Source organism: Sminthopsis crassicaudata, chromosome 6 (genome assembly GCF_048593235.1).
Source record: "Sminthopsis crassicaudata isolate SCR6 chromosome 6, ASM4859323v1, whole genome shotgun sequence".
NCBI lineage: Eukaryota > Metazoa > Chordata > Mammalia > Dasyuromorphia > Dasyuridae > Sminthopsis > Sminthopsis crassicaudata.
The window spans coordinates 29,225,993-29,248,845 of record NC_133622.1 but is presented as its reverse complement, the minus strand read 5'-3'; the positions used below and the strand labels follow the sequence as shown (position 1 = coordinate 29,248,845).

General features: G+C 37.7%; 1 protein-coding gene across 1 annotated transcript in view; it reads right to left on the bottom strand.

The window, feature by feature from the left end:
* Positions 1 to 22,853, bottom strand: part of FAM114A1 (family with sequence similarity 114 member A1) — a 64,185-nt gene that overhangs the window by 25,502 nt on the left and 15,830 nt on the right. Inside the window, exons 3-6 of the mRNA XM_074275579.1 lie at positions 20,791 to 20,878; positions 7,930 to 8,040; positions 6,687 to 6,790; positions 1,291 to 1,425 (exon numbers count right to left, since the gene is read on the bottom strand). Coding sequence (XP_074131680.1) covers positions 1,291 to 1,425; positions 6,687 to 6,790; positions 7,930 to 8,040; positions 20,791 to 20,878 — 438 coding nt within the window. The remainder of the gene's footprint in view (positions 1 to 1,290; positions 1,426 to 6,686; positions 6,791 to 7,929; positions 8,041 to 20,790; positions 20,879 to 22,853) is intronic.

Here is a 22,853-nt window from a genome sequence, read left to right as displayed (position 1 = left end):
TACAGTAATACCACTGGGAATGCTGACCTCCTGTCTAGATGATGGGCATGTTAATAAGATACACGTTATTTGATAAGAGAGATGGATTGGGGAATTTACTGTGTCTGCTCCGAAGTAAATAAGCCATTTTCTGCTATGATTACCCAGCAAGGTGATAGGATATGGTGGTTGTGATTACTGTCTCAGCTTTACTGAATGGGGAATGATGGACTTCTTGAACAGATCTTTAGTAAATCTCCTGGTCTGGTACTGGCTTATTGTAGTAAAGCTTCACTGTGATAGCCAATAACACCACAAACCAGACAAAGGCCTTCAGGCACTACGCAGAGATTGGAGCTTTGGGGTGTTCTAGTTTCATTTTCTGTCTTTAATCAAGTCAAAATTGCTTTGGAGCTGGACTTGAATTCAGAAAGACCTTGATTCATACGCCACTTTTGACATTTAGGAGTTATGGGACCAAGAGCAATTTACACAACTTTTCCAAACCTCAGGTTCCTCATCCATAAAGTAAAGATAATACTTCCAGTAGTTGTTTTCCAGAGATTATGTTTCTAAAGCACTTTACCTTGCAAATTTTAAGGCATTTTGTAAGTTATTATCCTCAACACTACTAGCACCACCACCACCATCATCATCATCATCATCATCATCATCATCATCACTGGAGTCCTCTCCAGTAAAAAACAAACAAACAAAAAACACTTCCTCCATCCAAAAAAAAGGTTAATGATAATGTAAGGATTAATGAAAAAATGTATGCAGAATACCCTTAGGCATTTGGATGTCATACCAGTTAACTGTGGATATCATTACTAAAAGAATAATTTCCCTCTAACTGATTTCATTGGAAATCTGATTTAGACACTTTCAACTTGTATTAGTATATCACTAATACCTAATTTATAGATTGTTGTGAGGATCAAATGAGATAACATAAATATGTAAAACATTTTGCAAACTGTAAAGTGTGGTATAAATACTATTATTGATATTACATTATTAATTATTACAATAAATATTTATTGTAAGGTTAGACTAGATCTGAGGTTTTTAACTTTTTGTGTCATTGACCCATTTGGCTGTCTGGTAAAAGATGAATCCTTTCTCAGAATAATATTTTTTAATACATAAAAATGAAATACATAATGAAATACAAAAGAAACCAAGGATATTAAAATTTGGTTATCAAGATATTTTTAAAAATCCTCAAACAATTTCTTGGGCCTTATATTAAAACCTTGGATGAGGTGGTTTCTATGGTTCCTATCAGCTTTAAATCTATGACCTTACCTGAGATAAAGAAACTGTTCGCTCCATCAATATTTTGGTTCGCTTGAAACCCGGATCACTTTCTGCAAGAACATTCATGGTTTTCTTGCCGATGAATTCCAAAGCATCCAGGCCCCCACTTAAGACACTTTTACCCTACACAGGAGATGATTCAACAAGATTAGATAATTTTACTCTATTATTTTGCAGGCGTGACAATTCAGTGTCAGTTACTGATCTTTAAATGTTAAACTCAATATACATCCTCCACTTTGACTCATCACCAGGTTTATCACCCACCTAATTATCTCTTTTCCTAAGGGATCTCTATGATCCCATACAGTCTATTTGGATAAAATGAAGAATAATGCTCAATAAATATAAAAACATCATAGGTTAATTGTACTGGGTCCCTGTGTGTATTCAATACATATTTATGACATAAAGCACCAGTAAGTCATAGAATTAATGACTTAGTAAAAAATAAATTTAAACAAAACCAAAAGAATTATGCGGAGCAATCTATTAATATATCACATACTGGCACTGACTAACTGTAGTGTTCTCTAAACCATCACCTTGGGGTAAAAGACCCTCAGGCTATTTTTGATGGTCTCTGCTCATTTCAGAAGTGAGCAAGACCTGTGTGCAATTAGTATATTCATAAGCTAGCTTGAATATGCTGATTTCTAAGTATTTCTGAGTTCAGAAGCCATTCTTCTTTAGTATACAGTCTTCCCTGTACATTTCTCTGATAATGGAACATTGAGCATCTCAAAGCTCTGTTCCCACCATCACTACCTTAAAGGGCAATCAGGGAGAAGAACCTGGGGGCCATAGGACAGACCAGAACATTTACTATAGTCTATATTAGTCTTAGTTGACTCAGCAAGGATGGTTGAGGTCAAGTCTTGGAGGAGTTGGCATTCTCTAGGACAGTTCTGAATGCAATTCTGCAACGCTAGAATCACTAGCTTGGGCTCAGAGATGTCCAAGTTTCTCTTGATTCCTGTAGCCCGGATGGCAGCCCCAGACCTGTCTATAAGTCCTCATAGAAAACTAGAGCCCAGATTGATAGTGGGATGATCTATTCCTGGAGGTCTGAAATAGTCCTGAGATAGTAGGCGTAAAGTACATGATGGTATTTGCTATTAGGCACTTTTCTTCTATGCCCTTTTCTATTAAACTAAGATTGAAGCCATCTGGCCTGAGTTCTATCCGAATCCCTTTTAACTCTCTCAAGATTCTCTGCCATCATCCATTACAAAATCTCTCTCCCTGTCCTCCAGTCACAAAAGAGCCATGCCCATTCTTCAATAAAGCAAATCCTTCTCTCTGGATCTCCACTCCCATCCTCTCTTACTTGCCTCAGGATCTTATTCTAGCAATCATTTCATTTGTCAGCATCTTCAATCTCTTGCTTCTTTCCATCTTTAAGTTTCCTTACAGTTAAAAAGTGCTTCCTTAACTGTTCTGCCTTCTTCAGCAAACATGTCCTTTCCCCCTTCCCTTTTGCTGTTAAATCGTCTACATCTGATTCCTTCACTTCCTCACCCCTCTGCTCTCTCCCTGTACATTTTGTTATTCAGTTTTCACCTCAATCACTGTACTGAAACTGTTTGCTAGTGACTTCCTAATTGGCAAATCAATGGTCTCATCTTGCATCTCTTCTCAATCACATGACAATTGATATTCTCTCCTACTAAATATTTCCTAGTCCTTGATTTCTGAGTCACGTTTTCCTGGTTCTACTCTCTCTGGATAATCTTCCCACTTCTAATCATTAATCTTCTCATCTCTGTATAATCTCCTTTAGCAATCTCATTTGTTTGCATTTCGTCTTTATAGTAGAATGTGAGCTTCTTGAGGAAATGGAACAAATTTTTGCCTTTCTTTTAACCTCAGTACCGCAAGAAGCACTTAATAAATTCTGCTTACCTGCAGCTTGACATAAATCCTCTATGTTTCTCCATCTCTGATCTCTCTTTTGAGTGATAGAGCTACAGTTCTAGCTGCATTGAACAACCTCAGCTGGCTATCCCACCAACATCTCAAACTTAATTTGTCCCAAACCAAGCTTATTACCTTTCCCATTGTCTGCTCCTCCTTCTGAGTTCACTATTTTTATCAATGTCCTTTATCTCCTGTGATTCTAACTTCAGTGTTGTAATAGAGGATTGATTAGGATAATCTATAACTGGGAGAAGGGGTGAACATTCCTGTCCCTGACACGCTTGGATGACAGCAGGCCTTGGTTTTGTTCTTCAATTGCCTTTCCCTATGTATGATATAGACACAGTCATGATTGCCTTCATGAGAGCCTATGAATGTTACTGTCTTGATCGTGTGGCCCACATTCAACTCAGGATGAGCGATTAGACCTCAGCATCTGGGGGTGATCTTTTGGATTATGCTTTAGGAATTGGAGCCAACCTTTTATATCGGGCTTGTAAAAAGGAACAGAGAGTCTTCAGTCAAACTAAAGGGAAGAGAACCCTAGCAGAATTAAAAGTGGGCTTGAATTAGCAAATTATCTGGCTTAGAAAGAAAATAGCTGAGTATCCCCAAGGGAAGATGGATTGTATTTCTCCCTATTTCTCCCTCAGCCATCTCCCATCCAGTAAACTCCCTAAAGTCAGGAAGTGTTTTATATTTAAGTGTTCTCCTCTCAGATGTCACTTAATCCTCTGTTTTGCACCCATCAAATTCATCTACTTTGGAACGTTATGTATTATAGTTAGCTTTGTGTTTTATCTAAATACTGAAAATTGAGCTTTGTGACAACAAAAACATCCCCCCCATCTCTAGCTCTGTCTCTGTATCTCTCCTTTATATCTAGCCCAGTTGAGAGGCAGTGTGGGATAGTGGTTAAAGAGTTTGCCTTGGAACCAGTAATCCAAGGTTTAAGTAACGTCTGATATATACTTAGCTATATGCACATCACGTAGCCTCTTGATATTCTGGGCAAGTCCAAGACTGTAAGCTGCATAGCAGTTAGTTGCTCATCTCTGTTGGAAAAAAGGGTCCCCTCACTGGGAATTCCCTAAATTAATGAAATCACTGGTCTGGATAAAATGAAAATAAATCTTCTCCAGAGCACTGAATAGATTGTGGCAAAACATCGTTCCATTGTGTAGATTTGAATTGGAATAAAAGGGCTAAGGGGGAGGAAGGCTTAGCAGATGAGAAATTTTATGAAGCTTTTATCAAGACCTTTCCACAGCCATAACTCACAAAAGCATCCACACCCCAGGTAACCGGGAGGGAGGGGGGGATGGCAACACCATGGAGTTCTGACACTAGGTAAAAAAGCCTCAGTTGGGCACTAGATCTTGTTTTTAAAAGAATAAGCAGGAGCTCCTGTCCTCAAGGAGCTGACAATCTCCCTGAGGAAGAAGAAATGGATAATAACTAAGAACTAAACAATATTGTAATGACCCTAAGTGTGATAAGAATCCTGAGAAGGGAAGCATCCAGGTGGGACGGGTGTCCTTATCAAAGCCTTCTAGAACTGAAGCAGTGTTTAAGGATAAGGAGAATTTAGACAAACGAAAGGGTTGAAGAGAACAAAAGGTAGGAGGAAGTGGGTGAGCAAAGACACACATTCTATTAATTCTATTGCTCCTAATCACAAAACAGCACCCACATCCAGCCACTCCTCTCTCCATTCTCATGGCCACCATGCTGGTCCAGACCCTTTTTATTACTTTTCTTTCCTAAGACTGCAATAATCTTCTATCTATTCTATGTTTATTCCGACCTATCTTTTACTTTACTGCCAGATTAAATTTTCTTAAATTTGACCATGTGACTCTTCCACTCAAAAATCAGTGTATCCCTTTTGGAGGCAGCATAAGCAAGAGAACTGTATAAATATGTTTACACATATTGGATTTAACATATATTTTTACATATATAACATATATTGGATTGCTTGCCATCTAGAGGAGGGAGTGGGGGAAAGGAGGGAAACACAAAGCTATGCAAGGGTCAGTGTTGAAAAATTATCCCTGTATATGTTTTGAAAATGAAAAGCTTAAAAAAAAATAGAGGCAACTGGTTGGTGCAGTGGATAGAATACCAGCCCTGAAGAGAGGAGGACCTGAATTCTTTCTGTGACCCTGAGAAAAAAGGGAAGAAGAGAAGGAAGGAAGGAAGGAAGGAAGGAAGGAAGGAAGGAAGGAAGGAAGGAAGGAAGGAAGGAAGGAAGGAAGGAAGGAAGGAAGGAAGGAAGGAAGGAGGGAGGGAGGGAGGGAGGGAGGAAGGGAAGGAGGGAAGGAAGGGAAGGAGGGAAGGAAGGAAGGAGGGAGGAAGTAAGGAGGGAGGGAGGGAGGGAGGAAAAAAAGAAGGAAGGGAGGGAAGGAGGGAGGGCGGGAGGGAGGGAGGGAGGAAGGAAGGAAGGAAGGAAGGAAGGAAGGAAGGAAGGAAGGAAGGAAGGAAGGAAGGAAGGAAGGAAGGAAGGAAGGAAGGAAGGAAGGAAGGAAGGAAAGAAGGAAGGAAGGAAAGAAGGAAGGAAGGAAGGAGGGAGGTCTTGGACACATACTGGTTACATGATCTTGGGCAAGTCATTTAACTTTTCAGTGCTTTAAGCATCTCTTTAGTAGTGCTGATCAATATGACTAGAGAGAGTTCCTCCAGTGGGAGTTTTTCTACCCTATAACAATGAAATCATAGATTCAGTGCCTATCCCTGCTAAAAGTATTGTCATAACTACGTCTCCATTCTACTCCCAATTCTCCAACTTAGGATCTTAAGAGAAAGATATCTAAGAAAAGAAAAAAGAAAAAAAAAAAAAAAAAGGCAACTGCTGACTGATAAGAATGACTCCATTGGAAACAGTTCTTGCCTCATCCTAAAATTCCCTCTAAACTTCTGTGTGGATCTTGTAGTGTCTTTTTCGTCCTCATTTGTTTCTTTCATTTCCCTTATCTCCTCCATTCTTTAAAATGTTTTAGTTCATGTGTGTCATATGTATCTGAGTAATTTGAGTGAAGTCTGAATTAAAGGGAAAAGGGACCTACTTTCAGGAGATATTGAAATATACAATAGTAATTGTGCGTGAATGTTAGGGACCTCTCCCATTGCAGAAAAAACCAACCCCCCAAACCAAAAGGCAAAGCAAAACCGATGGAGTAAGCATAAGATTGAAGATGTCATTTTTCCATCAGAACTTATAGTTATTTCTAAACTTATCCTTCCTTCCTGCATAAAGGTAATTTTTCATTTTATTCCTATTATTTCCATATCAAAGTCAGATTTTCTCTGAAGTAGAAATCATATAAAGCATATTTCCCACAAAGTTCTGAGCAAGACCTTCTCTTCTTGGATATCTCTGATCTAGGTCACAAGTAAATAGAAATACTTGAAAAAGAACAGGAAGGTACAAAAGAAAACAGACGAAGCACGGGTTGACTGACCGTGTTATGAACAACGGTGGTGATAGTTGACAACATCCCTCGGGATCCTGATGGGGAAGAGGGCGGATCCTCTTCAGAGCTCTGATCCACGCCGGTTTCTGTTACTAAAAAACACAAAAGAATGATTTGAGGGATAGATCTAATGGCCTGAATTTGATATCTTCCTCAATATAAGCATTAAGTTTTGAGAGATCTGTAAAAACAAGGAATTTATTGGAGTGCGTTTGGAGAAGGGCAACAGGAATCAAGTCCATTCATATGAGGACTTGTTGAAGACAAGACTCAGGGGAAACATGATGGCTGTCTTCAGATATTTAAAAAGGAAGTAAGGTAAATTTTGATTCCTGAAACCTCCCAAAATACATTGGGATTTACCAGCTAGACTTCTTTCTCAAGGACCTAATCTTAAACCCAAATCACTCTGGCTCCCAGTGACTGACCAACAATAGGTTCCAAGCCAAGCCCCATTTAGTCACATTTTGGGCCCAGATGGGCTCAGGGTGGATGTAAAAAGCAATTGTTGTGGCCAGAAACTCTGAGAGCTTCCCCTCCCACATTGATTTTATTTTATTTTATTTTTTGACTAAGTTAAAGGGGCTATTCTCACTTTAAGCACTGATTGGGTGTTACTTCAGTCAAACTGAGATCTGTTAAAGGGTTTGATTTAAAAAGGTCATGATCTCCCTGGGCATCTAGGGCCATCTCCAGTCATCCTGATTTACATCTGGTCACTGCACCCAGATGACTCTGGAGGGGAAACTGAGGCAGGTGACCTTGCATAGCCCTCCCTCACTTCAATCCAATTCACTTCCCTGATATCGTGGTCCTCTTTAAGAACAAAGGATGAACAATTTTTCCTTTATAAGCAAACCCCAGGGTTTGGTTTTTGCCTGCAGGCTGTAGATTTCTATTGCCATTCATCTAAGCCTGAAATTATGTCATCTGTTCCCCACTATTGCCTCATCTTTACACAAACTTTCCTAATATGCTTGGAAGACAGTCCATCCTTATCTTCAAACTTTAGAAACTTTTATCTTTTTTCAAATCTCAGCCCTGGTCTCCCCTAAGAATATACCACAGCTTTTCCTGGTCCTCATGCTTATTCCATCCACTTCTCTGCTTCCTTCCCTAAAACAGTTCTTTAGATTTCAGATGCATAATAGAAAAAAGAGTCCTTGCATACATAGTATTTAGCGGAAGTCCATTCTCCCTCACGACTAAGAGGAGTCCCATGGTACCATACCTTGGAGTGTTTTGTCCGTATCCACTGGTTCACTTTCAGATGACCTAGAATTTGAATTATGAATCCTGAGAGTGGCTCCTGCTTTTTCTTTAACTGCTGTTAATCCTTGACCTGTTAAGGGAATAAGAATATGATAGAGGTAGGGATTTAGACATTTTGATTTTATTAGAATGGAATTATTAGTTTTGGTCATTTCAATGTTACACTCAAGGCTCTTTAATTTGATCAGTATGGATGCTCTAGTGCTGAAAGCTGTGACCTCTACATGTCATAGTCAAAAGCTACTGAAGCTGAAAAATTTATCACTCCATGTTGCTCCAAAGTGAAAATCCATCTAATTAAAATAAAGAGAAACAACATGGTAGAGTGGATAGCCAGCCAACCTTGGAATCAAGAAGCTAGGTTAAATCTGGCTCCTGTCACATGTTAGCTGTGTATTCACGGGTAAATCATTTTACCATTCAGCACCCCAGGCAACCTTCCAAGACTAGAGAACAAATCCTGATCTAAAATGGAAGAAAGTTTCTGTACGAAAAGCTCCTAAAATTGAATAAATAAGGAACGTACTTAAATTAACGAGAGCTCGACAAAGCAGTGTTTGATTATCTGGACTTGTTTTTCTGCATTTTATTTTTGGAACAAATAAATCAGAAGAAAACAGCTTAATATCAAGAATTAAAATAGCATATTCCAAAGAGTATATTTTCATGACATCAGTTTCAATTTATTGTCCTACACAGTGGGGGAGCAGGTGATAAGCAGTGTTTCTCCAGCTTTGGCAATGTGATATAGTGAAATCCTTTCAACCCCCTCTCCAATAAGTAGTTATTTGTTCAATCACCATTTGATTCACCTCTGTTAGATAGAGAATACTTTCTACGGCAGCCCGTCCCAGTTTTGAACAACTCTAATCATTAAGAAGCTCCTTTCTGGATTTAGCCCAATCTGCCACCCATTCACCTTAGTTCTGGAGATAAGAAGAAAACGTCTCTTTGATTACTTTCAATCTATCCCCATATAACATGGATTCCAGTGACTCAACCATCCTGGGCACCAGTGCCCTACTATGGGTTATAGCATTGGCTACAGTGACCTGTTTCCGAATAGTGACTTTCACCTTTCAAGAGTCACAAATTTGGCTTCGGGGAAAGCCAGAAAAGATAGGGAAGAGTCTTTTATTCTTCTCGGTCCAGAAGAATGCTTAATATAGTATCTGGCACATAAAGGTGCTTAATATTTATTGAATTGAATGAGACAGAGCAAGGCTTCTTAAACTTTTCCCACTTGTGATCTCTTTTTTACAGAGAAATTTTTATGTGACCCTGGTCATATAGGTAAGTAAAATATGTATATAAATCAAACCTTTATTGAAAATAAATCATAATTTTGTGATTTCAGTTATATATTCCCATTTGGGGTTGAGAGCTACAGGTTAAGAAGCTGAGAGGTACAGTCAAACCATAAGGCAGAGAACAAATTTACCAATACTATTCAATTATAGTAGAGAAACAAGTTTATTTAGAGTTCAATCTCATCTAGAAATTATTGAACTTGTGATTTCTCTTTTCATTGTTTAACTTCAAGGGGAAAAAAGTGACTCTTTTTTAACCTAGAAAGTAAAAGTAACCAAGGAAAAGAAAGAATCCCAAGAAGAATAAGAAATGAGAAATTTGAAATGCTCTGAATATCCTAGGCCTCAACAGGAGCAACTAACAATTATTAATATTCTATGGCATGGAATTTTCATTTATCTTTTTACATATGTAATATGCATCTCTCTCCTTTTCTCTCTTTCTCTTTCTTTCTCTCTCTCTCTCTCCCTCCTTGTCTTTTTTCTCTCTCCTTCCCTCTCTCCATCCTTTCTTTCCTCTCTTCCTCTCTCTCTGTTCTTCCCTCCCTCTTTCTCTTCTCTCATTCTCTCTTTTCTTTCCTCCCCCTCTCTCTCTCCCTCCCTTCTCTTGACTTCTCCTTCTCTCTCTTCCTCCTTCCTTCTCTCCTTTCTCTTCCTCTCACTTCCTTTCTCTAACCAATACAAATGCCAGGAGCAAGATCCATAGAGAAATGATCAGTGTTTCATTTGAGGATACCTGGTTCTTCAGGTAAGAACTCTCTGCCTCCCTTCCCTGTCTTCTCTTGCCTCAGTTATTTATAGAAGTCTGAAAGACATATTAAGGAAAAGCTTGAAGAGTAAGTGACATCGGCTGCCGCTCCAGGGTCTGAGAGTAACAGCAAACACTTCATGTCCCCGCACTTGCACCTGAACCAACTTTTTGCATTGAATCCACAGAATAGAAGATACAAAAGCAGACGTGTCCAATATCTGTCAGTGTTCTTGCACCCCTCATCATCAGGTGACCGACTTATCAATCATCATCAAGTCATCCAGGGACAATACAACAACCAATTAAAATCACAACCAGCTATCCTAAGGCTGATTAGGAGTAGGAATGGTCAATTGGTTCAGTCAGCCAATGACATTGTAAGCAACAGCGAATAGTTTCTATTTTTTGCAAAAATATGGTGTTTCAGATTGTGTGAAAAATGTGCAGACTTTAAGTGTCCCTTTTTATGTAGCTATACATGGGGCCATATTAGTACAAAATTCCTGCATGTAGCCCCCATTTTAATATTGCAATATTTTTCTAGGTATCAAGAACACACTTGTCAAAGAATGCTAGGAAATTACAATATGAGTAACAAAAACAACATTTTATATTTTTATAGTACCTTCCATCAAAAGGATCTCTAAGTCTTATTTACTAACAATTTATTTCCTTTTAGATTTGGACAAAAATCAAAAGGCAATTTGAAAGTGAAATACTGCCAGAAGTAACAAACAAGAAAATGGGAGTAAGGAAGAGTGAGAAGAGGTAAATTTTAAAAAGATTAGCTATTTGTTTCACTTTCCTCATCTGTAAAATGAGCTGGACAAAGAAATAGCAAACCCCTTCAGGATCTTTGCCAAGAAAACTCCCAAATGGGGTCATGAAGAGTTGGACATGACTGAAACAAATCAACAACTATAACAAAACTAAGTCTTATTATTGGTAACAGTTTACTTCCTTGTAGATTTAGGCAAAAATCAAAAGACAAATTGATAATAAAGCCAAGAAGAGCATCTTACATATCATGATGTTGTAGTACTTACCCTTTTCATATATTTGGCCTGTCTTAGTTGCACGGTCAAATTTGCCCTTGAAGAGCAGTTATCCAGTGGGAGGGACATTGGTTTCCCAAGAAATGTCCTGCTAGAGAGATTTGTTGATATACCTAAATCTTATAGTCAAGGAGACAAAAATGAAGGGGGCAGACCTAATAGGTGATCAACAGTCAGCATATTCCTGAATATTAATGGATTCAATTGAACTAGGAAATTAATGCATTAATACACTGCTACCTAGTGGTTATATACAATAACATGCTATAGCTTATTGATATCCACTATGTCTCTTTCCATTACCCATTTGATCAGAGGCATAATTTTTATTATCATGGCAGTCCATAATTCACAGTCCTAAAGCTACTTGAGATACTACTTAAGTGAAAAATATAGTTTTTGGTTTTTGGGGGTTTTTTGGGGGGCAGGGAGAAATGACATCATTGAAAGAATGACACTATTTCTCAAATGCATCAGCCTGCTACTTTCCTCCTATTCAATTTTGGAAATCATCTTTTATTCAAGTAATAATAATAACAATTTTAATATAGCTAATGTTTATGTAGTGTGTACTATGTGCTAAGTGCTTCACAATTATTATCTTATTTGAGTTTCACAACAACCCCGGGACACAAATGCTAGTGTTATTCCAATTTTACAGATAAGAACCCTAAGGCAAACATGGGTTAAGTGATTTGCTCAGGGTCACACAGCTAGTAAATGACTGAGAATGGATTTGAACTTGGGTCCTCTTGACTCTGGTCCTCAGGGCTCCATCCATAGAGTATCCAGATGTAAACTTGTTCAAAATATATGTACTGTCAAGAGTAACAAAAAGAAGCTTAGACTGGGGGTAAGGAAGAGTGGGAACAGACTAACTGTTTTAAAATTAAAGTTTATAAATGAGAATATAAGTTGCTTGAGGGCAGGGACTTGCTCTTGAAGCCTATGACTTACTACAATACTTGTATATATATATATTAAATACTTAATAAATTTGCCTTCTTTCTTTCATTCATTCCTCATGGTGGCAACTGCTCATCTTTGGCTAAACTCTTTTTTGAAAATGTTTATTTATGATTATTTTTTAGAGTGTAGTTAAGTGATTCAGTGGATAGAGCCAGGAAGACTCATCTTCCTAAGTTCAAATATGGCTTCGGACACTTCCTAGTTGTGTGACTCTGGGCAAGTCACTTATCCCCTTTTGCCTGAGTTTCCTCATCTTTAAAATCTTTAAAAGGAAATGGCAAATCATTAAAGTGTCTCTACCAAGAAAATCCCAAATTGGGCCATGAAGAGTAGGACACAACTTAACTCCCAGCGCTGTTGTGAAGATCAGATGAAATATTTGCAAAGTGCATTGTAAACCTTTATTTTATGTTTTCGTTTATGTTTACGTTTTTCAGCCACATAAATAATAACGGCACCTACCCTCCGAGGTTGTCATAAAGATCAAGTGGGATAATATGCATTTGGCTTAGTGCTTGGCTCATAGTAGCTGCCTAATAAATTCTTGTTTCCTTGCTTCCTTCTTCTAGATATAAATTAACAGTGATATAAGCTTAATAATGTAGTCTAATTAAAATGTAGTATAATTCCTTGCATTTCATTTTCCCTAGCTTCATGTAAATTTAATGGGATTCAATGGGAAACAAGATTGACTTTTTACCAGTCATGCCAGAAATACATTCATGTAATGCAGTGGAGTCATTATCATTTTCTTGTTAGCTTACCTCTTTAAATATTAAATCTATATTCTAAATCATCTTGTATATTTTCCAAAAGGAAATGATCAAAATGCTTAATAAAATATTTTTAGTTAGGTTATTGAGATGTAGAATGACAGAATAACCCAATTTGAGCAACACTAGAGAGATCACACAGATTACCCTCCCCGCCTTTTTTTGACCTCTTGACAATTCTCTATAACTATTCCATTATAGAAAGATGAGGTTTTTAGCTTATTAAAAAGGCTATTCTGTACTCGCCCTGGGAAATGCACTTCAGGATTTAACTTGTTATCTTTCTTTTCAATTCTCAGTCTTTCAAATCATGGGTGTTTAGGATCACATAATATTAAAGCTGAAAGAAACTTTATGGATGATCTAGCTCAAGTGCTTTCTTTTCTTAAGGGAGATTAACTTGTCAGGATTCATGAAAAAAAAAAAAAAGAAATTGCTCCAAATTACTGCAAGGCTGATCAATCCCAAAGATGGGCACCTTCATCAGTGCCATTCCATAGGTAATGAGTGACCAGAAAGGATAATTAGAAACCTGTTTGGGTGGATGAGAAGAAGGCAAAGTAAGGATGTAAGGGGTGATAGCAGAGATCAAAGACTGACCTTCCTGTCCCCTGGATCTGAAATAGCTCAGAACTGCCCCCTCAACGGATATGATTATATCATTGGGGAAAATGATAGGGGCATTATAATTAGCTTTGCAATAGGAACTCCACGCTTTTTCCATCTGTCGTGGAGATGAAACTTCTTGGCTATGTTGCTTGTCCCATTTGAATGAGATCTCCAGTAGAAAAGGGCCTTTCTTTGCTTTCCTATTTCTATTCCCAGTGCTTAACACAAAGGAAATACTCAATAAACGTTTTTTCATTCATGGAGAACAACTTGGGTTTCAGAAAATGAGAGATAGTTTGTACTTGCATGGATAAACAGTCACTTTAAGAATCCTTTTGTTTCCAGAAGCAAATCCCCTGTATGAATATGAATAATGAACGTACTTAGGTATATGACTACTGGCAAGTAAAGAGATTACTGAAGCTTATTCACTGATGACTATTACCCTACCACCATCATTTTTTAAATAATTAAGAAAAAAAATTTTTCCTGAAAAAAGTTATAGGGGATTTATTTTTATTGAATGGACTATTTTAGATGCTTTGTTAAATCGCCTCCATTAGAGCTTAAAACTTTCCTTAGAGTGACATCTAGTGTTTTAAAATTAAGCATCTAAGTCTAAGGCCCTTTAGGCAGTACTGGATTTCTTGCTGATTAAAAGTTCATGACTTTGTCTACCCATAGGTCTTCCTCTATAAAGTATAGTCCCTACTTTCCAAACTTCCTTTATTATACCCCAGAAGCCTATTTACCCTGGAAGTTCATTTTATCCCTAAGAGCTCACTCATCAGAAATACTCTCTGGCCATTCCCTCTGGCTTGGAAGGAAGGCTCCATGTTAAAACTCAACCCAGTGGCTCCTTCATTCTTCTCCAGACTGCACTCAGACCCTCCCAGACTTCTTCATGGGTACCTTCATCTTTTCAAACATCTTTCCTTTTCACATGTGTGTGTGTGTTGCCTTTCCCCACCACTGTTAGGATGTGGAATATAAGCTCCTTGAGGGCAGGAATTATCTTTTTTTTCCCCTACTATTATTTGCATTCTCAGCCCTTAGTCAATAAGTATTAAAACCTACTAAGTGCCAGGCACTGAGCCAAGTACCAGGGCTACAAAGAAACATAAAGACCTGAGGAACTTATATACTTTGTAAAGAAGATATTTATATAACACGTATCTTTATTAAAAAAAATCATATCTATGGGATAAATAGGATATAATGGAGTTAACCAATATATAGAAGATAGATATGTATGGATGGATAAGATAAGGTGGAGATGATATATAGGATATGTGTGTATAGATGTATGTATATAAAATTTTTTTAAAAATGGAAATAGCCAACAGAGGGAAGGAACTAGAATTAAGAGTTTCTGAGAAAGTACATGGCACATAGTTTGTACTTAAACACCATGTTGTAGAGTGTTACATTATATTGTGTCTGGGCTCAACCTAGACTAGCTTTGTGACTCTGGGCAAGTCACTTACTCCTATTTACCTCAGTTTCCTCATCTGTAAAATGAAGAAGGAAATGGCGAACCCCTCTAGTACCTTTGCCAAAAAATTCCCAATTGGGTCATGAAGAGTTGGACATGACTGAAATAAGTGAACAACAAAATATTGTTACATGCGGCATATGAGTAGTCAATGAACCAAAAGGAAGCACCTAGTCACCTGTAAAGAAATGGATGGGAAAAAAAAGGTCTAATTCAGAGGCTACTTGTGTCTCAAGTCTCAACTTGAAGAACATCAGCAACGAGGAACTAATTTACCCCACCCTCCAAATGAAGCAACAGAAAAATAGGACCTGGCTGGCCAGGACTTTTTAGTACTTCAGTTTCCTCTTCTCTAAAATGAGGATGAGAATACCTGTAGTAAGTAACTCTTTTTATAGGGTTGTTATGAAGCAGAAATATGGCGATGGGTGTAAAGCACGTTAAAAAACTTAAGGTCATCTTCCTGCAATAAAATTTACAATGTGGAAAAAAAAAAGGCAAGAGGTATAGGTGTTTACCAGTTATAGAACACACCTATTAATTTAAAATATATATATATATATATATATATATATATATATATATATATATATATATATATATATATATATATATATATATATTCCTACATATTCTTAAAATTATCATTTTAGTTCTGTATCCTATTACTTTTTTCTTAGACCACTGTATTTTGTTGTTGCTGTTCAGTCATTTCATTCACATCCATCTCTTCATAACTCCATTTGGGGTTTCCTTGACAAATTACAGGAGCGGTCTACCAGTTCCTTCTCCAGCTCATTATACAGATGAATGTTGTGACCTGCCCAGGGTCACACAGCTAGTGAGTGTCTGACTTGAATTGAGAAAGGTGATTCTTCTTGATTCTAAATCCAGTTACCTGGTGCCCAGATTATTGTCTTCATCTTCCACCTAATTGCCATTTTCTATCTTTTGCCCCCTCTACCCAACATTACTAGGTACCCTTGCACAAACACACATACACACATGTACTACTCATGTATACATATATATATGTGTGTGTGTGTATTCTTTGCTGGTGGCTTTTGATGTTCTTTGACTACTTTTCAATTAAGGAATGGTTCTTGGTCTTATATATTAGTGTTAGGAAACATATACAGATGTCCCCAAAATCTTAGTGCACTTTTAAGCTATTACAACCTTTTTGAGGTTATTCATCAGTCCTAGATGGATGCATTGTCTCCTACTGTCCACTCTATTTGGTCCCAGCTGGATTCATTGGGTGTTCTCTGATCAGTGGGTGAGGAAGGAAAATGAGAAAAAAATCCTTAACTCCAACCTCAAACTGGAATCTTTCAAACTGAAACTCTTCTGCCATTAAGCTGGTTTACTACTTGATTATTCTGCCAGGGAAATTTCTCCAGATATTTAAAGCTCCCAGAGATAGAGTTGATTTATTTGATTAGCCAATGAGCCGTTCCCTTGTTGACTCAATCAAAGAGGTTCAGAAGTGGTCATTTCTATTTTAAAAATTTTTAAAAGGCAAGCTGGGCATTAGGTCAGGAAACTAATCTCTTATTATAATATTGTTACTATGGAAACATTCAGATTTGACTTATATCTTATAATCCCTTTTAAAATAACACATTCTACTATACATGTAAAGACTCCCAGGCTGCTCTTTGATATTTCAGCATGGTTCTGTGTGGCTGGTGAGCAGCACAGTGCAAAGAACAATGGATTTGGAGTCAGAGGATTTGAATTTGAATCTGAGCTCCATTTAGATGAGTCATTTCATCTTTTTAGGCTTCAACTAGGTCAACTTTAAAATCAAGAGATTGGACTGGATGAATTTTGAATTCTTTCTCTGTCCTAAATGTATAAATAAGGTTTTACCCAAAACAACAACTAATCCCACTCCCACCCCCCATAAGGGGAAAAAATGTTGAATTTAACAAGAGTAGGAGAAGGGTAGAAGTATTGAACCCTTGACTCTCTAAGAGACAAACCTATGGATTCGAATTATTTTATTACTTGAATACTTATCAATGCAGGTTCACACAGCTATTAAAATTGGAATTCATAGTAAACACTTAAGCAAATAAACAGAGTTTATATATTTTTCTGTGTTGCTAAGTTCTACTTTGATTACTAGACTATATTATTCTCAAAATATTGTGTAAAATGGTTGGCTATAAGCCAATATACAGAGTTTATATATTTTTCTGTGGTCCTAAGTTCTACTTTGATTGCCAGACTATATTATTCTCAAAATATACTATAAAATGGTTAGCTATAAGCCAATATACAGGATCTATATGTTTTTCTGTGTTGCTAAGTTTTACTTTGATTGCTAAACTATATTATTCTCAAAATATTGTATAAAAGGGTTGATTATTCACACATAAGAAATGGGCTGAGTCATTTGTCACAAAAGGAGGCAGGACATTGAGAATGGCTCACCAACTTGCCAAGCTTGCCAAATGGGCCCATGATATAAAAAGGTTAAGAGCCTGGGTTCTATTGTGTTAATTAGTTCAGTGACAGTAGCTCACCCATAAGACATTTCATGCTTTGTACCTTCTTGTTTATCTTTGAGGTATTTCACTGAAGACAGTCATTCCTTTAGCACAGGCAAGGAAAGGCTTTAACAGAGAAAGAAGCAGCATTTCAGAGAAAGGAAGGGAGGGAGACAAGAAAGGAAAAGGAGGGGGTTGGGATAAGAGAAGAAGGATTGGGGGAGAGGAAGAAAGAAAGGAAAGAAAAAAGGGAAGAGGGGGATGAAAGAAAAAAGAGAAGGAGGGAAGGAAGGAAAGGAAGAAGAGGGGAAGAAAAGGAGGGAGAAGAGGGAGAAGGAAAGGAGAGGGAGGGCAGGAAGGGAGGGAAGGAAAAAAGGAAAGAAAAAAGGAGGAAGGAAAGGAGAGAAAAAAGGGAGAAAGGAAGGGAGGGAAGGGAAGAGGAGGGAAGGGAAGAAGAAAAGAAGAAATATGAAGTCCTTAAACCTAATGACCCATTGATGGAGAATTATAAATAAAAAAGGGTAAGATAAGGTTATGCACATCAGACTTTCATTTCAATTTCTGGAGTAATGAGAAGAAAATACCTCACTATCTTTGAAAAGCCATTATCGTTTTCACAAAAGGGAAATGGTAAAGCAGGCAGAAGCAATCATCACATGGTCTAAAGGGTGAGATCTTGCCAGAATTCTTCTAGATTAATTACTGTACACGCGCGCGCACAGACACAGACACACACACACAGACACACACACACACACACACACACACACACACACACACACAGAGTCTTGTTCACTGTGAGCCTCTGGAATTTGCAGAGTGGTGTGAGCTGTAACACAATACACTGAACACGATCTTTGTGGCGTATCAGAGATAGAAGAAGTTCAATATTAACATGACTCCGCAATAGAATATGACATTAAACTACAGGTCAAGGAAAATGTGTTTTGGTCCTAAGAGATCCAACGTGGAGAAGATCCAGCAGAAATCCCCCCAGCTTCTTCAGGAGGGAAGCAAGGAACAGCCCCCTTTCATGCTGTGTGCCAGTGAGCAAATCCTGAGAGCCTGGAGCAGGGCCAGGCTCCTGGTAGTAAGGTGCTTCAGATCAATGTTAGATGGCAGCAGGACATCAAAGAAGGGACTGAACAGTAAATCCAGCGGAGGAAAGTGCCTGTCAAACATCACTAATCTATGGAAAGTTTAGAGAATGCCCTTACAGAGGGCAGAGGGAAACAAACACAAACTCAAGGCTGACGGTGGCTCCTTCACTTGAAGTAGTAAGGCACCTGAGGGAGGCACAGGGGGCATATGTGCCAGGGAAGTCAGGCTACTTCTACCACCTTGACCCCTAAGATTCAAATAGAGGACCCCCCAGGTCCCTGAAGTCAAGAGCTTGGGAAAAGCAGTGCTTCCCAATCCCTAGACCTTCTTCTAACCTTTCCCCATCGAGGGGAAATAGCAATGTGGAGAGGGCACCTGCCTTCCTCATCAATACCAGGACAACCATTGGCCAGCTGTCACTGGGGCCAAGGAGCCCTGGGAATGGCAATATCCTCAAATCACCTTCTTGCCTCCAGCCCAGCCCTTAAGCCCTCATCATTCAGGGAAGCAACTTTTTGTGGAGAAGGGAGCAGCCCTCACACCACCTGCCAACTTAACACCGCTTCCAAGGCTGGCAAACCAACCTTGCTGTAGCAACAAGATAGCCAGGGTGGCACGTGCCAGGCAGCCCTGCTGTTTTGTTGAGACAATTTCCTGCCAGACTCCTCACTCCCCTTGTTAAGTTCCCATGCTCTCTGCAAAATGTCTTTTTTCCAGAGACAGGTGATTTAATTCAGTTAATGATGCTGAGATAATTCCTGATTTACATTTGCGAGATGTCTGAACTTGGATGTACTTTAAATATAGAGTTACGAGACAGTTGTTGGGATGTAAGCAGACACCAAAGGGAGCTCCTGGCCACTTCCACAGGGCAGTAATTAAAGCCACCTAGAAGGAACTTAGAGTACAACAGTATGCAACCAAAACCCCTCCAGAGTGAAGGTCATCAGAGATTGGTCAGTTGGCTCTTTCCTTTCTTTGTTAATTGAAATTTTATTCAAATATTCTTAATACTTGCTCCTCTCTAAACAAAGTATGGAAGGAACTGTCAGCATTTATCTCTAATGATAACCCTAAATTCCAATTTAAATCGCAGAAACTAGGGAAAACATCAGACCCTATAGGTATCATCTAAATAACATCCCTTTGAATATGAAGTAAAAGTGAAGAACAGACTTAAGGAAATTAGAGCTGGTAGATAGAGTATCTGAAGAACTATGGACAGAGATTCACAATATTGTATAGGAGGGAGCAACAAAAACATCCCAAAGAAAAAGAAGAACAGGAAAGAAAACTGGCTGTCTGAAGAGGCTTTGCAAATAGCTGAGAAAGGAAAGAAAGAGAAAGGGAAAGAATAGCTAGCTGAATACAGGATTCCAGAGATTACCGGGGAGAGAGATTTTCATAAACAAGCAATGCCAAGAAAAAGAAGAAAACAATAGAATGGAAAAGATAAGAAATCTCTTTAAAAATTAGAGATATCCAGGGAATATTTCATGAAAAAATGGGCATGATAAAAGACAAAAATAGTAGGACTTAACCGTAGTAGAAGAGATTAAGGAGAGGTAGCAAGAATATAAAGAATATAAAAAGGATTTTAACATTACTGATAACCAGGATGATGTAGTTATTGATCTAGAGCCATACATTCTGGAGAATGAAGTTAACAATGTCAACTTTGCTGCTGGTCTTTTTCTTTGGGGAAAGAAACTGGTGGCTGAAAAGATTAGTTGAGTGAGTAGCTGGGTCTTTAATGGCGGTTCCTAGTGACCTAAAAAGGCCTTGATCATAAATATACAGAAAGAATACAAAGAAAGAGGCGCAGGCCCATAGGTAACGCTATATGGGTTGGACCTGCTTTATCACAAGCCACGCAACCACCGCCCCAAGTATCTGCAGCGGCTGGGAAGAAGGATGAGTCATTTTTACAGTGCAACTGTCTTTGTCCAGGACTTTAAGGGAAAATGAATTCTCAGGGAATTGTCTTATCTCTTTCTTCTATAGAGAAGCGCCTTCATATCCAGGTTCGGTTTAATCCCCCTATTTGGAATACCTACCCTTCTGCTGTCCACTAATTTCTATTTGTGCACAGTAGGGTCATAAACTTAAATAAATACTTAAGCTTTAAGAGTATAAAAAAAAGAGGCAAAAGATTGATGGAGCTAATGCTTTACTAGCATGTGCTATAGTCAATTTATCCAGTCCATTTTCAAAAGAATCTCAATCTCTGTAAATCCTGTGCCAATGTACAATACTTACCAACCGTAGCAGATGCAGATGACAAAAGGGATTTTCCCCAAGATCCCCATCCTGTCCACCCACTTCCTTGAGAAGAGGAATCCTCATCCTATAGGAATACAAATTAATCACATCAGCTACCAATTTCTTTTCGCAAAGAAAAAGAACAACAGCAAAGTTTTAAAATGAGTAGGATATAAAAATCACTAACAATTACTACAGGGCCATAAAAGTGTCCTAACACACTTTGCAATGTGTACTTTGGTACCAAAGTGATTAGTTGTGTTAGTGCTTTCTGAGAACCTGATTCAGAACCAAAAGTAATGAATCTGTTGCACCCTGGCCCATAGTTCTCTGAATCCCTGAGAGTTAATGGCTGGGAATTGGAGAGTCATGTGAAAGAACTAACAGTGTCTTTAAACTATCATTGAATGATCATTTGAAAATGCTTCCAACAAATTTATCCCATTTAATATTTACACAGCTGAATTTATATACTCCTCAAGATATATTTTAACTTTCAAATCTCTGGGTCCAATGTGGGTATGAATATAAGAAAATCATAGGCAATTTGGACAAGAGAATTAAAAGGAACCTTGGCCAGCTAATTGAAGGGATGGAATTATTCTTGGTGTCTGGGTAAGATTAAAAGCAGGTAAGCAAGAAATGACATGGGAAATATCAAACTTATTAACAATAACGCTCTACCCAAATTTTCCCACTTTGACAATTTATCTTCTTAGACTATCTGCATATTTCATGCAGTTTTTTTTAAATTTATGTAATTGAAATTATTTAGACTTTTGTATTCACTTTATTCCTTTACAATAAAGTAATTAATACTTATCCAATAATTCATATTTGTAAAAGGTACTTCCTTTTTCTTTTCTTTTTTTGGAGGTATGTGTGTAATATGGCTTTTTATAGTTAAGTTGTATATTCATCTGGATCTTACTGGGTTTTGTAATGTAAAATAATGATCTAGAGCTGATTTTTTACAATCTGCTTTCTAGTTTTCAGATAGTTTTTGCCAAACAGGAAATAATACTCCCAGTAACTTATATTCTTAGATTTATCATGCTAATTAACTATGAAAAGAGTGGTTTTAAAAAACAAGGGAGGAAAATTGAGACATTTCTACTGAGGTTATAGTCTCTATAATTTTTTTTCCTGAGTAAATTTAAAACGCCATCTGCTTGTAAACAAATATGATATTTTCACAACTAATATACTATAGAAATTAAATTACTGATTTTTTATATAAGAAAAGAGTGAGAAACATTCTTAATAAATGGAAGGGAGGAAGCTCATCCCTTCTGAAAATATAAAACACAAGCAGAGTTTTTGATTTATATTTTGATTTGATTCATCAGAACAATGGAGCCTAGAAACAAGACTGCTACGGTAAAGTCAGATGCAGATATGATTAACAAGATCCTTTCACAGGACTAAATTACTACTCATGATCAGGGAGGGCTAATATTGGCATGGGAGTAACAGTTTTTGACTTAAATTACAATATACTTAATATGATCTGACAGCTGGTAATTGACTAGCAAATGGAAATAAATGTTACATGAATCTAGGATCTGGTTGTTGGTTTTCTTCCCATACATAAAAGCTGCTTATATCCTCTTGCTTAGCAAATTTTGATGGGCTATTCCCCCAGTTTTACTCATGATCTCCCTCTCCTCCTACCCAAAGCCCACCCTTTTTTAATGCCTATGATAAACCTGGATGGAATGGTGGAAAGAATGCTGCAGGAGAACCCATGATTAGAAATCAATGTTTAAAACCCAACTAAAGTTATTTCTGAGCCTTAATTTCTTTCTCTTTAAAATGGGCTAATGAATTTCTACTTCTGTTTTTGTCCACTTGCATTTTTGATTTCCTTCTCAGGTTACTTTTACCTTATTTCTAAGTGCGATTTTTCTTGTGCAGCAAAATAATTGTATGGATATATATATACATATATTGTGTTTAACATATACTTTAACATATTTAACATGTATTGGTCTACCTGCCATCTGGGGGAGGGGGTGAAGGGAAGAAGGAGAAAAGTTGGAACAGAAGGTTTTGCAAGA